This window comes from Halichoerus grypus, chromosome 9, assembly GCF_964656455.1.
Source record: "Halichoerus grypus chromosome 9, mHalGry1.hap1.1, whole genome shotgun sequence".
NCBI lineage: Eukaryota > Metazoa > Chordata > Mammalia > Carnivora > Phocidae > Halichoerus > Halichoerus grypus.
Window position 1 is genome coordinate 110,993,967 of NC_135720.1, and position 15,266 is coordinate 111,009,232.

Genomic DNA, 15,266 nt, shown 5'->3' on the forward strand with positions numbered 1-15,266 from the left:
GAGTGTGAGGGGACCATTTGAGGCCCAGTCTGGGAAGCATGGCTGGAGGAATTGGCCGGGATGGGGTGGGTATCTGCAGGTCAAGGAGGTATGAGCGCGGCTATTGTGTATGTTACGAGTGTGTATCCGCTCTGAGATCCCTCCAGGCTGGGGGGTGCGGGAGCAGGGTCGAGTGCGTCGCCTCCGATGGGGCCGCTCCTCCAACCCCACCCGGCCCCGCTGACCGCCGCCCCCGCCCCCAGTCCCGCCGGAGGTGGAGCCCAGCTCCCAGGATGTGCGCCAAGCGCTGGGCCGGCCCGTGCTGCTGCGCTGCTCGCTGCTGCGGGGCAGCCCCCAGCGTATCGCCTCGGCCGTCTGGCGCTTCAAAGGGCAGCTGCTGCCTCCGCCGCCCGCTGTCCCCGTCGCCGCCGAGGCCCCCGACCACTCCGAACTGCGCCTCGACGCCGTCACCCGCGACAGCAGCGGCAGCTACGAGTGCAGCATCTCGAACGACGTGGGCTCGGCTACCTGCCTCTTTCAGGTCTCGGGTGAGCGTCCCGTGGGTCCCGCCCCCCCAACCGCGCCCACCTGGGGCCAGGCTCCGCCCCAACCACAGCCCCGCCCACAGTCGACCTGGGCCCCGCCCCTTTCCAGCCCCCCTACGCTAAGTTTAGGTCCCTGCTTTTCCAAGACCCTCCCATGCGAGGTCTAAACCCCGCCCACTCCGCTCGGACCAAACCGTCCCCCTAGGGCCCCTCTAGACAGGCTACACCGCTTCACTCACGCCCTCTCCAGGTGTAGGAACTTCTCAAGTCCCACTTATACGTGCCCTAAGCCCCGCCCGTTTTAGCTCAGCCTCCCTCTCCTTGGCCTCGGATAGCCCTGCCGCTTTCAAACCCCTACTTCCCCGGGCTTAGGCTTCGCCCTTCTAGCCCCGCGAGCACCAGGTATGGGCCCTTCTCTTTAAAGACCCATCCACACCGCGCCTGGGCCCCAATTACGAGGCATAGGCCCCACCCCTTCCAGCCTCGTCCAATCCCAGCTCTCCGTTTCCTCCTTTCCTGGTAGCTGGTGCGCTCCAGCCCAGCCCACACCAGGTTTAAACCCTCCAACTCAAGTCCTGGGCACCGCCCCATCCCAGCCATCACATTTCAAGCCCCTCCTCCTTCGTCCTGGGCCCCAGAGGCTGCGGACGGAGGACCCCCTCTTTTCGTAATTGCAGGCCCAATGAGAGGGGCCTGAGCTGTAGCTAAGAGGAGAGAAGACGACCCTCAACAGCTTCTCTGGAACGTCGTGGGTGGCTCTGGGCCAGCCAGCACACATTTCCTGAGCTGTCACCCCAGAGATTCAGGCCCCTTGGTGCCCAGAAATCCCTCTCAGCCTATCTCGTCATCAAGTCATTCCTGGGTGGGCTGTTTGGGGCTGCAGGCGGGCATGGGTGATTCAGAAAGGGGTGGAGGTCGTGGTGAAGGCTGAGGGGAACGCATAGGGGCCAAAGGGGTTTCTGATGCCCTTTCTCTTCTTTGAGGGAGAGCTGGTTCCCTGTCAGAGCTGGTGGCAGCGCCCCTGGAGGAGAGCCCCAGGTGTGCCTGTCCCCTTCTACTGCACCTCCAGCTCTCAGCAGCCCCCAACTGACCGGGTGCCCCTTTAGCTCTTGTGTGGATCTCTTCACTCAAAAGCAGGGGGCCAGGACCACAGGTCACTCCCCAGCCCTTCCCCACCCCACCCAGCCCTGCCAGCCAGAGGCCCCTATGACATTTCCCACCTCCTTCCCCTCTCCCCTGTTCTCCCACACTTCCCCTGTCTCCCCACCTTTTTGCCTCTCTCCATCCCTCTCCTTTCTCTTCCTTCCACCTCAATATCCTTGACCCTTCTTTGCGTCTTTCCCCCATCCTCTTTCCCTGTGTCTTCTCTAATATCCCTCCTCTGTGTCTTCCCAAATTTCTCTTTTCTCTGGCTTTTCCTTGGCCTTTCCTCTCTGTTCTTACCAATACCACGTCTTGGAATTCCCAATCTCCCTTTTCTCCACTTCCCACTTTCATTCTTACTCCACCCTCACTCCCCCAATCTCCTCCTCTCCCACCATCTCCTCTCTTCACTATATTCCCTTTCTCTTTGTCTCCCCATACCCTGTCTCTGTTCCTCACCATCCTCTTCCGTCTCCCTCTCCCGTGCCTCCTCTCTCTGTGTCTCTCCCCATCCCCACCCTTCACGGCCCCACGCCCCCCTCCCCGCCCTCTCAGCCAAAGCCTACAGCCCGGAGTTTTACTTCGACACCCCCAACCCCACCCGCAGCCACAAGCTGTCCAAGAACTACTCCTATGTGCTGCAGTGGACCCAGAGGGAGCCCGATGCTGTCGACCCCCTGCTCAACTACAGACTCAGTGTCCGCCAGGTGGGCCAAGGGGGACAGGGGCCCGGGGGCAGGCTGACCCTGGGAGTGTCCCTCAAGCCATGGGAAGGGGTTGGAGGCAGGGCTTGGACATATTTGACCCCCTTACAGACCACTCTTCAGAGCCAGAGAGAAAGTATTCTGGACACAGCAGCAGAAGCTGGGAGGTTCTAGGGACCTGTGCCCTCTGACCCCATGCTCTGGGCCCAGCCCTGAGAATTGGGCTATGTCTGCTGGGTTCATAGAAGGGAAGGGGGACAGAGCTAGCTCTGCTCACAAAACACAGAATCTACTTGTGAGTCAGGAGCTTAGAGTGGGGTAGGGGGCAGTCTCATCCACAGGGTCTCTAGAATGCAAGGCTGGAGCTACGCTGTTCTTGTGTCCGTCTAATTCCATGTGGTTCTGCCCAAGGGGCAGGAGGTGTGGAGGGTAAAAGTGTGGCTCTGGGGCAGACCGCCTAGGCTAGAATCTAGCTCTGTGTGAGCTAGGGCAAATGACATCTCTTTGGCCTCAGTTTCTTTATCTGTAAAATGGGAGTCATTATAATGTTCCACCTCAGAGGATTGTTATTTTGAGGATTAAGTGAGTTAATAATGGCAAATCACTTTGAACAGTGCCCAGCATCACGTATTATTAAGGACAGCCCTAGGAGGGAGGCGTGGTAGGAGTGATTGCTCTCTCTCACAGAGGGGGAAACTGAGGCTCTGGCTTCCTAGTCCTTTATTCTTTCTGCTCCCTGACACTGCCCCCCACCCCACCCTCCAAGTCCCACCAGGGCCTGGGCCGGTGCTCTGGTGGAGGGTGTGGCCTGCTGGGCATCTGGGAACGCCCTGTATCTGCAGTTGAATCAGCACAACGCCGTGGTGAAGGCCATCCCAGTGCGGCGCGTGGAGAAGGGGCAGCTGCTGGAGTACATCCTGACTGACCTCCGTGTGCCCCACAGCTACGAGGTCCGCCTCACGCCCTACACCACCTTCGGGGCTGGTGACATGGCCTCCCGCATCATCCACTACACAGAGCGTAGGTGGTGGTGCTGGGGTAGGGGTGGTGGGAAGGGTGGGCTCATCTCCTCCCCAGGGGACCCCGCTTTAACCTCCCCACATGGTTCCAGAGCTTGGGGCTCCCCGCTGTGCAGTGTCCTACTTTGTCACCGCAGGCTAGGCCCCTCTGGCCCCCAGTCCTGGTTTCGGGAACCCTGTCCCCTGGTCCCCAGCCTGGGCACCCTCTGAACGGTCCCACACCTCAGTTCTGACTTGGTTTTCCCGCTTGCTTTCTCAGCCATCAACTCTCCCAACCTGTCAGGTGAGACCCCTCCCCCCCACTTCCCCTTCCCTTTGGGAACACAAAGACTCCCTTGGTGGGAGGAGAGGACCCCGAGAGATACCCAGAGAGAAAATGGGGTGGAGGCCAGCCGCTGGAAGAAGCCAAAGGGGACAAGGCTGGGCTTGGAGACCCGTGCATCCAGGATTGATTCTGGGGCTTAAAGGTGGAGGGGGGGCAGAGGTAGGGGACATCTGTAACTCAGGGCCTCTCCTCCTCAATCAGCACCCTGATCCTGTCCCTAGAATCACTGTCCCTAAAAGAAAAATGGAGAGACCAGACTAATCCACATCCCCTGTTCTCTGCGGCAGGGGTCCCTAATCTGAGATCCAGGAAGCCCTCCCTCCCCCCAAAGGATCTGTGTATAGAATTCAGGGGGTCCATGAACCTGGAACGTGGAAGGGCATACAGTGACTTCTTTATCTTCCCCTAACTTCTAGCAGAAGTTTAACATCTTCAGGGACGAATGTAGGCAACAGACCGCACTAGTATGATCACTACCTGTGACCCTGTCATCAGGACAAAGCCCCGTTTGCACAATATCTTAAAGTTGTTACAGCCACTCCTGAATATCATTTACATTCATCAGGACTTCAAAACCACAGCAGTTATTAGAGCTAACACTAGATCTTGTTATTTAATTAGATAATAAAGAAGCCCACCTATTGTTATCTCACAAGTGTGTTTTTTAAATATTTTGACAGCTGTATCTCCATATAAGTGATTTCCCTTTGTGACCCTGTGTATTTCATTTTGTGCATCTAAAATTATTATTCTGAGATGGAGTCCTTAGACTTCACTAGATGTCAGAGGGTCTGCAGTGTACAAAGGTTAGGAAGTCCCGTTCTGGGAAGAGATTTGTCAGGGGCCCTGTTGCCTGGTTTCGGAAGTCCTGAGATCCTAGGCCCACGGCTTGGATGCGCGGCACCTGCCTCAGGGTGGCCAGGGAGGGCGAAGCTAGACCAGGTCGCCTGAGGAGCCTGACCCTCTTTGTCTCCTCCCCTCCTCCTTGGCCCAATGCAGACAACACCTGCCACTTTGAAGATGAGAAGATCTGTGGCTACACCCAGGACCTGACAGACAACTTTGACTGGACACGGCAGAATGCCCTCACCCAGAATCCCAAGCGCTCCCCCAACACTGGTCCTCCCACTGACATCAGTGGCACCCCTGAGGGTGAGGACATGGACTGCGGCAAGGACAGCTTCAGGGAGGGGTCTAGCACTAGGAAACCCCAGTCCAAGGGGGGAGACACAGCCCTGCCCTCAGGGAGCCCCAGTCTGAGGGGGGGCACAGCCCTGCCCTCAGGGAGCCCCAGTCTGAGGGGGGAGACAGCCCTGCCCTCAGGGAGCCTCAGTCTGAGGGGAGACACAGCCCTGCCCTCAGGGAGCCCCAGTCTGAGGGGAGACACAGCCTTGCCCTCAGGGAGCCCCAGTCTGAGGGGGGACACAGCCCTGCCCTCAGGGAGCCCCAGTCTGAGGGGGGACACAGCCCTGCCCTCAGGGAGCCCCAGTCTGAGGGGGAGCCACAGCCCTGCCCTCAGGGAGCCCCAGTCTGAGGGGAGACACAGCCCTGCCTCAGGGAGCCCTAATTTGAGGGGGAGATACAACTCTGTCTTCATGGGGACTCAGAAGAAGAGAAACTGCAGTAGAGCTCGAACTCCTGGCCTAGACTCCTGTGCCGGGCGGTGAGGCGGGGAGGACCAGGTGGGATAGGTGAGGCCCCTGGGGTCAGGTGAAGTTAAGACAGTGAAGGAATCAGACGGGAAGCGGCCTGTGTGGGGTGAGGAGGAGGCTGTTGGTGCATCTCCCCCTCCCCAACAGGCTACTACATGTTCATCGAGACATCAAGGCCCCGGGAGCTGGGGGACCGAGCCCGTTTGGTGAGTCCCTTGTACAATGCCAGCGCTAAGTTCTACTGCGTCTCCTTTTTCTACCACATGTACGGGAAGCACATCGGTGAGTCAGGGGACCAGGTAGTCTGCCCAAGGGTTGCTGGGGCAGGGAGGAGAGAGGGAGTCCACAGGAGGCTGGGCATGGCCCATGCGAGGCCTGGGCTTCCCAGCTTGGCTGAATCACAAATCCTTGGGGGGGGGGTGTAGGCAGAATCTGGGCAAGGGAGGAAGCCAGAGCCAGCTTGTCTGAGGTTGTCCTGAGTCTGCAAAGAAGATGGCTCCAGCAGGACAAGATGGAAGGCTTGGAGGAGAGGGCGAAAAAGGCTAAGAGGGTGTCTGTATTGAGCACCTGTCAAGTGCCTGGTGACTTCCTGGGTGCTCTGCGTCTGTAGTCCCATTATCTCTCACAAGCACCAGGTGAGGGAGGTACTACCATATAAATCAGAGAGGTTCAGCATTTTCCCCAGGATCACACAGCAACCCAAGTCGTCTGACTCCCCCAAGCCCTGAACACAGGATTGGGAGGGTGCCGCTTTGTGAGCAATGAGGGGCAGTCCGGCTTCCTAAGGGTGGGCGTGCATTTGCCCTCTGGGAAGTCACATGAATCAATGAACTTATCATTCAGCCATCACTTCCCCAGCTCCTGCTCTGTGCCAGGCATCAGGTGCCGCAATGAACAGGGCAGAGCAGTTCCCTGTGCTCCTGGCACCTACGGTCAAGTGGGAGAGACAGACGTTAAACAGCTGATGGCACCAGATAAGACTGAGGGGCCGTTGTGACACGTGTCCACGTGGCCAAGACAACTGGGAACAGGGACCAGCGCTGGGGGCTTGATTAGGGAAGACTCTGCTGAGGAAGTGACAAGTTTTTAAGTTTTTTATTTATTTGTTTGTTTACTTCTTTACTAAGACAGGCCATGTATTTTGCATGGGTCAGGAGGTACAAAGGGTGCGTAATGAGAGTCCCCCTCCCGTCCCAGTCCTCCTGCTACCTAGAGCCCTTCCCCAAAGGCAGTCACTGCGCTAGATCTGGGGGCAGGTTTCCGGAAACACTGTATACATATAGAAGCCAAAGGCAGATTTGAATTTGACCGGAGGAAGACTCTGTAAGCATCAGATCTGGACAGGAGGGCTTTCTAGCAGGGATGCTGTGGAGGGGCCCCTGTCCCAAGTCATGTTACTCCCCTGCTCTGCCCCTTTCATCACCATCTCGTCTAGGCCTCCAGTATCTGATCCGGCCCCTGCCTCCTTCTCTGACCTCATTTTCTGCCACTTTCACCTTGGCTCCCACTCAGCTCGCGAGCACACTGGTCTCCTTGCTTTTCTTGAAATACTTGAGGCGGGTTCCTGCCGAAGAGGACTTTGCTCATGAGGTTCCCTGGCCTGGAACATTCTCCCCCTTCCCTCATTCAGGTCTCCTCAGAGAGGTCCCTGACAATCCCACCTCAATACCTCTTTATTCCTTTCCCTGCATTATTAGCTTTATAATGCTTATCACCAATAGAAGGTAAGCTCTAGGAGGGCAGGGGTCTTTGCCTCATTCACTGATGTATCTCTCGTGTCTAGAACAGTGCCTGGCACATAGTGGGGCTCAATTAGTTGAATGAATGAATGATAGGGAGGCCTAAGGTTCACGAACCCCAAAGAAACTTCTAACCATGAGTTTCTCTGAAAGTCCTCTTTCAGTTGTGAGGACCATCATAAACAGTTCTTCATTCAGCACGTAATTGTTTAGAACCCGTAGCAACTTGCTGTAGACCTTCCCTCAAAGAGTCAGACGGGGAGGAGAAGATGTGAATCCCCGCTAACTGTCCCACCATGGAGCAGAGAGTGGTCTGGGGCCTGGAGATGGCGTTGCAGAGAGGCCTCAAATCACAGGAAGGATTTGGCCAGGGCAATGCGGTGGGGGAGGGAGTCTCCAGCAGTGGGAAAAGCCTGAGCAGAAGCCCAGAGGCTGGGAAGCTGCAGTCTGTCTGTCCAGGCTCCGGCACAGATTTCACTCTGGCTTTGCAGGTGGCAAGGGAGGTAGGGAAGACAGTGAGCAGGCCCACCCTTCAGGGAGCTTGCAGGTCTTGGACCCTGGCTGACCGCTATGAAAGGCTGTCAGGAAGCCCCTGAGCAGGGGAGATCCTAGAGCTGATGGGGTACTTAGGGAAGCAATTTTTGGTTAAGCAGTGAAAAGGAGGGGTCCCCCCATTAGTGGCCTTGGGGCAGGGTGGTGGAGGAAGGAGAAAAGATGTGGGAATTGAGGGGGATAAGAACGGGGGTGGGTGGAAGAGCTCCAGGATGGGGAAGAGAGGGGGTCCCTTTGGGGCTGGTGAGGAGCCTGAAAGGCATTGGGGCTTGGGCCTATTGAAGCCTGTGTGGCACCTCCCGGCCCACTGGGAGCTGGCCATAGCCATCTGATGGGTCCATCTGCTGGCGAGGGTCCCCACCCAGGCCTGGCCCTGCTGCTGGGGAAGGGGGTGTTTCTTGCTGTCCTGTTCCCTCCTCTTCCCTCCCCTCGTAGCCCACCTGGCAGCTCTGAGCACCAGCTGTCCCCAGACCTTGTGTCTTTCGGGCCAACTCCTTTCAGCTCAGGCAGGTAACATTTGGTGACTCTCCCCCACCGGGGGTCTGCTATCTGGTGTCACAGATGGTGTGGCTTTGTCTCTGGACAGCGTCATGGAAATGCCAGCCACCAGGTGCTAAGATTCATTCCCCCTTCCCTCTGAGCCAGATCCTTCGTATCACTGGGGGCTCGAGGCGGGCTGGACGAGCCAAGAAGGGGCATGACATGGCCTGGGCACCTTCGCCAAGCCACGATCCCCTCCCTCTTTTCCAGGGCCCCCAGCACCTCCAGAATTCCAGGCCCCTGTGGCCGTGGGCACACGAGCTCAGCACCCACAGGCAAATGCCCTCAGCGTTTCACTTCCTCTGTTTTTCCCGTGGCTATGTGGCACAAATACCAACATCTCTCTTTAAAGCAACTCCCTCTTTTTCTTAGCATTGTCCGAAGCGTCAATATTAGAGAAATCGTGAGTTTGAAGGACTTGCCTTTATTCATTTCTCAAAACATACATCTAAGTATCAAACGTTTTAAAGTCCATTCCTGTGCTTCCAGAAAAATCATCCCACGCCAGGGGTGTGCACTGTGTGCTTTGGGAATCCTGCTCTGTGCTCAGTCATAGGCCCCACTGCCTGGGACAACTCCACTGTTTAGAGGAAGAAGGATGGTGTGTGTGTGTGTGTGTGTGTGTGTGTGTGTGTGTGTGTTGGGGGGGATCAGCTGATTAGAAAGGAAGGGAAGGAATGAAAGAAAATTTGCAGGCGTCCTGATGAATTGAAGCCCGCTGCTGTCGTCTCTGTCCCGTGTTGAAGGTGCCCCTCGCCGCCCCCCCCCCCCCCCCGGGGATAACGGGATGTGAACCAGTCTGGGCTGGTGCTGTAGGCAGTGGCGGGGCAGGGGGCCTTGTCCAGACCCTCACTGCCCCCTTCTCTTCATCCCCACCACAGGCTCCCTCAACCTCCTGGTGCGGTCCCGGAACAAAGGGGGCCTGGACACGCACGCATGGTCCCTCAGTGGCAATAAGGGCAATGTGTGGCAGCAGGTGCATGTGCCCATCAACCCCAGCGGGCCCTTCCAGGTGAGTCCAGCGGGCCCGGGGGCCCCTCACAGGCTCCCCCAGCCCTCAGGCCGGTGCTCTGACCAGGGAGCACTTAGGAAGACTCCGGGCTCCCTCCGGGGAGCTGGGGAGAAACCCAGGCGGGGGTGTGGGGGCTTCCAAGTGGACTGAGGGGAAGGAAGGGGTTGGGGGCTCTCTCAGGAAGAATCCCCTAATCCCTGCTCTCTGCTCTCTGACCCCACCCCAGATTATTTTTGAGGGGGTTCGAGGCTCTGGCTACCTGGGGGATATCGCCATAGATGACGTCACACTGAAGAAGGGAGAGTGTCCCCGGAAGCAGATGGATCCCAATAAAGGTGCAAGATAGGGAGGGAGGGAGGGAGGAGCCGAAGGTAGGGGGAGCGGTGTGGGTAGGCATCTGTCTGTGTCAGGGCTGAATGGGGGTTCAGAGTGACTGTGTGATGCGTGTGTCAGGGACTACGTGAACAGGGGCTGGTGTGTTTGGGCCCCATCTTGGGCCCCACCCTGGCTCAGGTTATGGGGCCTTTGTAGGGCGATGAGAACTGTGCCCTCCTGTGAACTTACTGAGTTATTACAGTACCCAGATGCCTCCTCTGTCTGCGTCTGGGTATGTCTGTGTGTGGGGAGGGGGCAGTGGGGGGGGCAGATGTGAACGTGTGCCCCACCCCCCAGGGCCAGGTGTTTGCAGTTGTAACAGCTGGGATTTATTGAGTCATTACCATGCACCAGGCAGCGTGCAAAACCCTGTATATGCACGATCTCATGTCGTGAGGACAACAGCCCCCTGGGGTGGCACTGACTATTGGACTCATTTTACAGACGAGGAAACTGAGGCCCATGGAGGTCAGGTGAATTGCTCCGTGTCTTAGTGAGCTGCAGAGCCAGGATTTGGACCCTGGAGGCTTAAGTTAAGCCCCACACCACCCAACCTCACATCTGTGCTTACGGGTGTGTCTGTGTGCAGTGAGGGCAGCGTCCCCCTTTAGGTTCCCCCCGAGAGAGGGGGCAGCTTGCTAGGCCCCGGCCTTACCGAGCTGACCGGGGCCCCGGCCTGTGTCCCTTCTCTCTCCTGTCGCAGTGGTGGTGATACCAGGCAGTGGAGCCCCCCGCCAGCCCCACCCACAGCTCTGGGGGCCCATGGTCATCTTCCTCTTGGCATTGCAGAGATGATGAGAGCTGCGTGGCCCCCCCACCCCGCCCCCGGCACACCAAAGTGTCCACATCGTACCAAAGACTGACCCCCGCCAGCCGGGGTGCCCAGGGGCAGGGCCGGCCTGCCAGGGAGGGGGCCTGCATTGGCTGCGAGGATGAGCCGAGAAACAAGGACAGAGGCCCGGCGCTGAGGCCCTGGAGCCGGTCGTCTGACACACGCACACACGCACACACTCACACACACACACACACACACACACATATATTAAAGCACAAGTTTCTATCCGACCGGCCAGCACCTTCTTTTCTGCGGAGACAAGGGACTCGCCGGAATGGCGTCTGCCACCCCAGGGACCTCGGCGCCACGTGGGCGTTGTCCTGGCTGCACCTGTTCCTAACTGGTGACCTTCCCTCGTTCCTAACTCAGCCCAGTGGCTTTACCAGAAGGGAGCCAGAAGGGGAGCTGGCTCAGGAGCCCCACCCTTGGCTGGACTCTGGGACTCCCTGGGATGAGGGAGGCTGGGGTCAAAGGAGGCCCGGGGTACTTTGTGAGCTCTGTGAATGTCCCTCTGCGGGCAGTGGCGAGGGAGGCGAGGCACCTGCCACATGCCCTTTGTTTTCAGGGCAAGGGCTGGAAGGTGGAGACCCCAGGTCACCTTGATCCCTTGACCTGTTTGTTCTTGGACGTCATATCCTCCCCACCCTGCCCCTTCGGAGGGACCCAGCACAGGGTCTCGGGCCTGGGCAGTCTGAAGACTGACACCTTCCCTCCTGCCCCATCTAACCCCACCCCACCCCACAAGGAGCTGGATTCCTGAGAGCACAATCTCCACCCTAGTCAGCTGGCCCAACCTCAGCACCCACCTGCGTCTCGAGGGAGCAGGGCTGGGGGCTTGGGGGTGGGGTGCTGGCCAGCCATTTTCTGGGCTGAGGCTTGACTTTGAGAGGAGCAGAGGAGAAGGCCTGTTTTTTGCAAGTTTGTGCCCCCATGGTATTTGGGAGTAGAGCGGAGCCTTCATTTCTTCTATACTTGGCAGGAAGGGGTGCCCTGGATAAGAGGGTGTGTGTCAAGGGGGTGCCCCAGCTCCCCCTCCACTGCAAAGCACCATCTCGTTGGCTGCTCCGTTCCCTGCCCAGTGGGGGACGGAGGGGTTTGCAGAGCTGGGGCAGGGGGCAGGGGGCAGGGCAGGTGCAGGCCTCCTGTTGCCCTGGAGCTGAGCTCATGCCCGAACTGAAAGGGCTCCCTGTCCTCGGGTTCTGGGTTGGGAGCCTAGGTGGGCACAGTGGAATCTAGCCCTCTCCTCCTCAGTGTCACCCTTGAGACCCCACCCCACGATCCATGGGAGAGAGGAGGCCCAGCCCCTTCCAGGGTGAGTCTTCATGCACGTGTGCTTGTGGCCGTGTGTGCGCGCGCGTGTGCACCTGTCTGTGTCTGGGTAGCACTGTGGGTACATCTCTGGGCAGGAGCGTGTGCACATGTGAGTCTGCACGCGCAGTTACACATATCCGTCTGTGAGGCCGGTCTAACCCCTGGCTTGGTGCGTGCCTGCGGGATGTCGGCATGCATGCCCCCCTCCACGAGTGACATGAATGTGTGTGGGGTGCTGGCCAAATATACCACCGGCAGCCCTATTCTGTAGCCTCAAGCTGCCTGCCACCGCCTGAATTTCTACCTTTCATCCCCTACGGATGACAAAGAGCTTACAGACGACCCTATTGAAATGCGAGCACCTTTGGTGGGGCGTGTTACAGGGCTTGGCCTGGAGCCTTCCGGGGGGACAGCAGGGGGAGCAGGGCAGTGCCAAGAGGCAGGCGGGGCACCTCTCACTGCTCCGTGGCCTGTGCTGTCGTCACCAACAGCTGGGGCGGCTGGGCCAGGCCTGGAGCGGGGCCTTCTGATCCCCCCGCCAGCCTGGCTGCCTTGCTGGCCCAGCCGAGGCCTCTCTCCAAAATGAGTGGCTCCAGGTTCCCAGAACGCACTTCCATCCCGTCTGCTGAGTATTGTTTCTTAATTGTCCCATCTGTGCAGGGTCTGTTGCCCCAACTAGACTGTGAGCTCCTCCTCCGAGCCTTCCAACCTTCTCCCCCGGCCCATCCCAACCTCATGCCCAGCACAGGTGGGCCTGATAGGGGAATCACCGTGGGCTTTGCCCAGTGGAATGGATTCTATAAATCAGTGCTTCCCAGTCCTGGCTACAGAATCGAACCACCAGAGGGTCTTTTAGAAAGCACGGATGCTTGGGTCCTATCCCCAGAGGTTCTGATTTAATTGGACTGATGGGCAGCCTGGCATCAGAAATGTTTAACAGCTCCTCGGAAGAACCCAGGAATGCGAACCACTGGCCTGCCAGGGGCTTCCTCTGCGCCCTTGCTGGGGTGGGTACGGAGGTGCAGAGAGGAATGGCACCGGGCACCTCCTCCTTGGGGCACCGAGGTCCTTGGTCCTCCTGTGTGCATGGGCGAGGCTGGTGCCTGTGTGCGTGTGTGTGTGTGCGCGTGTGCAGGTCTGCAGGGAGTGTGTGTGTCTGTGCGTACTAGCACTAACAGTGCGTGATGGGTGTGCCGGTCTGTGTGTGGGAGGATGGGGTCTGCAAGGAGGAAGGGTATTTGTGTGTCCCGGTGTTCGTGTGTCTGTGTCTGCCTGTGAGTCAGCACGTCTGTGTCATGTCACCTGGGCCATGGGCGTCAGCGTCTGTGCGCTGGTGGGTGGCCCATGAAGACCCCCGGCCCAGGGGAGACCAGGCTGGCTGGATCCGGCGCGTCTCCCCTGTGGCAGTCTCGCCCTCCGGGTCAGGGTGGCTGAGGCATTTTGTGGCCTTAAAACAGGGAGTCCAGGGTCAGCTCTCAAGGTGTTGGGGTTTGTTCACTCCAGTTTCCCCCGTTTGATGTCTTGGGGAGACCCCTGGGGCCAGGTGCTGTACAGGCAGAAGAGGGGGAGTCTCAGCTGGGCTGTGCTGCCCCTGGGACCACGGGCAGCCACCCGGGGTACCCAGCTAAACCTGCAGACCGTGCCCCCGCCTCCCGGGATGCTCCTCCCACCTTGCCTTCTCTGGGATACCCTGCCGCCTCTTTCCCGTTCATTCTCCTTTCTCCCTGTGCTTGGTGGAAGCCCCTGGCTCAGGCTCTCACTGGTGGAATGGGCCTCAGAGGGCCAAACCCCTCCTTGTGTAAATGAGAAAGGTGCAGGGGGCGGATTGGCCCAAGGTCACACAGCCAGTTGGGGTGGAGCTAGCCTTGGAAGCCCGGTGCTCCCACCCTGGGGCTGTCACACTGCGGGCCAAGGCCTCCTACCAGGCAGCAGCGCCGGGCTTGGTCCACCTGCCCTGTCTTCTGGCGCTGGTACAGATGTTAGAGATGTTACCGGGCACCTGCTCTAGGAGCGGTGCTGTCTCCCGCCCCAAATTCTGGCCTCTCATCCCAGGCCACTGCTTCTCCCACGCTGCCTCCCCCTGCCCACACTGGCTTTAGCTACTGCCCAGGCTCCCAGAGAGAAGGGACTGTTTCCCCTCCCCGGCCCTCTGTCTTCACGTGAGCCTGGGCTGCGAGGGATGATCGGTGTGTCCTGGTGTCCTTGTCCTGTGGGCTTCCCCCTAAGGACCAAGAGGGATGGCGTGAGAGGGTACAAAGTCTTGTGTTTCCCTTTCCCTGGACTCAGAGAGCTTGGCAGTATTTCCAAGGTCTGTCCCAAGGAATGGAGTGGATGAACATGCTCTGGAGAGTCCCTGTAGGGCCACGGGTTGAAGTTCTGGGCTCTGGGGAGCTCTCCCCACTTCCAAAGGCAAGATAGCACACCCCTCTCTGTTGAATCAGTGCTGAGTGTGAGAGTGTGTGTCTGTGAGGGTGAAGGGGTCTGTGTGGGGGTGTGAGTATGTGTGTGTATGTGTGTGAGGGTGTGTGCTGGGACAGAAGGACCACTCCTTCCTAGGGAGCCCTTGACCCTGAGAGCTGGAAGGGACCTTAGAGACCATCTAATCCAGTGCCCCCATGGTACAGGTGAGAAAGCTGAGGTCAGAGACATGGCACTTGCCCACCATCACCCCTCCCTCGTGTCCCCTGAATTCATTTCCCAGAGGCCCCACTAGGAGGGCCCTCCCTCCCAGTACCTCCCCACCCCCTCCCAGCCACCCCCATAATCACCGTCTCAGCTCAACTCTGCTGGCCTCTCTGCCCCAGCGGTCTCCAAGCATCCTTCCTGCCCCAGGTGGCCAGCTCACCAAGGCCTTTATCCCCAACCCAGGAGAAGGGGCAGGGGAAGGAGGGGACTGCTCCAGCCCTGAAGCCTCCCAGACTTGAGAGAAAAGCCAACCCTTCCATGCCCAGGCCCACCCCACCACCAAGGTAAAAGCACAACAGGAGACCCTCATTCATGGGTGAAAGGTCTTGGGGTTGTTCTAGTCAGACGACCCCATCCTCACCCCTTTGCCTTGCTCTCTGTCTCCACCCCAACCTCTTTGTCCTTCTTTCACCCCCAAGCCCCCCAAATGTAACCTCTAGTTGCGGACGCGGTTGTTTCAATCAATAAAGCTGCAGTGTTCTAGTGCTCCGGGTCCGGCTGTGTGTGTGGGCGGCAGGTGGGCCAGGAAGGGGCACGGGTGAGTGGCTACGGGGTCTTTTCAGACCTCTGGGGAGAGCCCTTCTCTTTGGCACCTGCTATCATGGGTCCTGCTCTGCCCCCCGGATGGTGGGGACCTGCATTCTGGTCTCCAGCCCAATGAGCCTGGTGTCCTCATTCATTTGTTCCTTGAAGAAATACTAGCCAAATACTGCCTTCATGGATGCTCCTGCTTTAGTGGGGGAGACAGACACCAAGCTCATAATTACACCAGGAAACACATCATTATGAATACAATTAGCGCTGTAAGAGCAGGTTCTCATTTGGGCTAGAGATTCAGGGACAACTTCTC

The 15,266-nt window shown here is 58.6% G+C and overlaps 1 protein-coding gene across 2 annotated transcripts in view; it reads left to right on the forward strand.

Moving 5' to 3' along the window:
• Positions 1-14,863, forward strand: part of MDGA1 (MAM domain containing glycosylphosphatidylinositol anchor 1) — a 57,630-nt gene extending 42,767 nt beyond the window's left edge. Inside the window, exons 9-17 of one of the 2 annotated variants that reach the window (XM_036074363.2) lie at positions 243-527; positions 2,223-2,374; positions 3,214-3,391; positions 3,650-3,673; positions 4,715-4,867; positions 5,515-5,649; positions 9,080-9,210; positions 9,437-9,545; positions 10,289-14,863. In XM_036074363.2, the coding sequence (XP_035930256.2) occupies positions 243-527; positions 2,223-2,374; positions 3,214-3,391; positions 3,650-3,673; positions 4,715-4,867; positions 5,515-5,649; positions 9,080-9,210; positions 9,437-9,545; positions 10,289-10,380 (1,259 nt within the window). In that variant the 3' untranslated portion in view covers positions 10,381-14,863. The remainder of the gene's footprint in view (positions 1-242; positions 528-2,222; positions 2,375-3,213; positions 3,392-3,649; positions 3,674-4,714; positions 4,868-5,514; positions 5,650-9,079; positions 9,211-9,436; positions 9,546-10,288) is intronic. The other variant, XM_036074364.2, reaches the window with a different exon arrangement.
• The last annotated feature ends 403 nt before the right edge of the window (positions 14,864-15,266 follow it).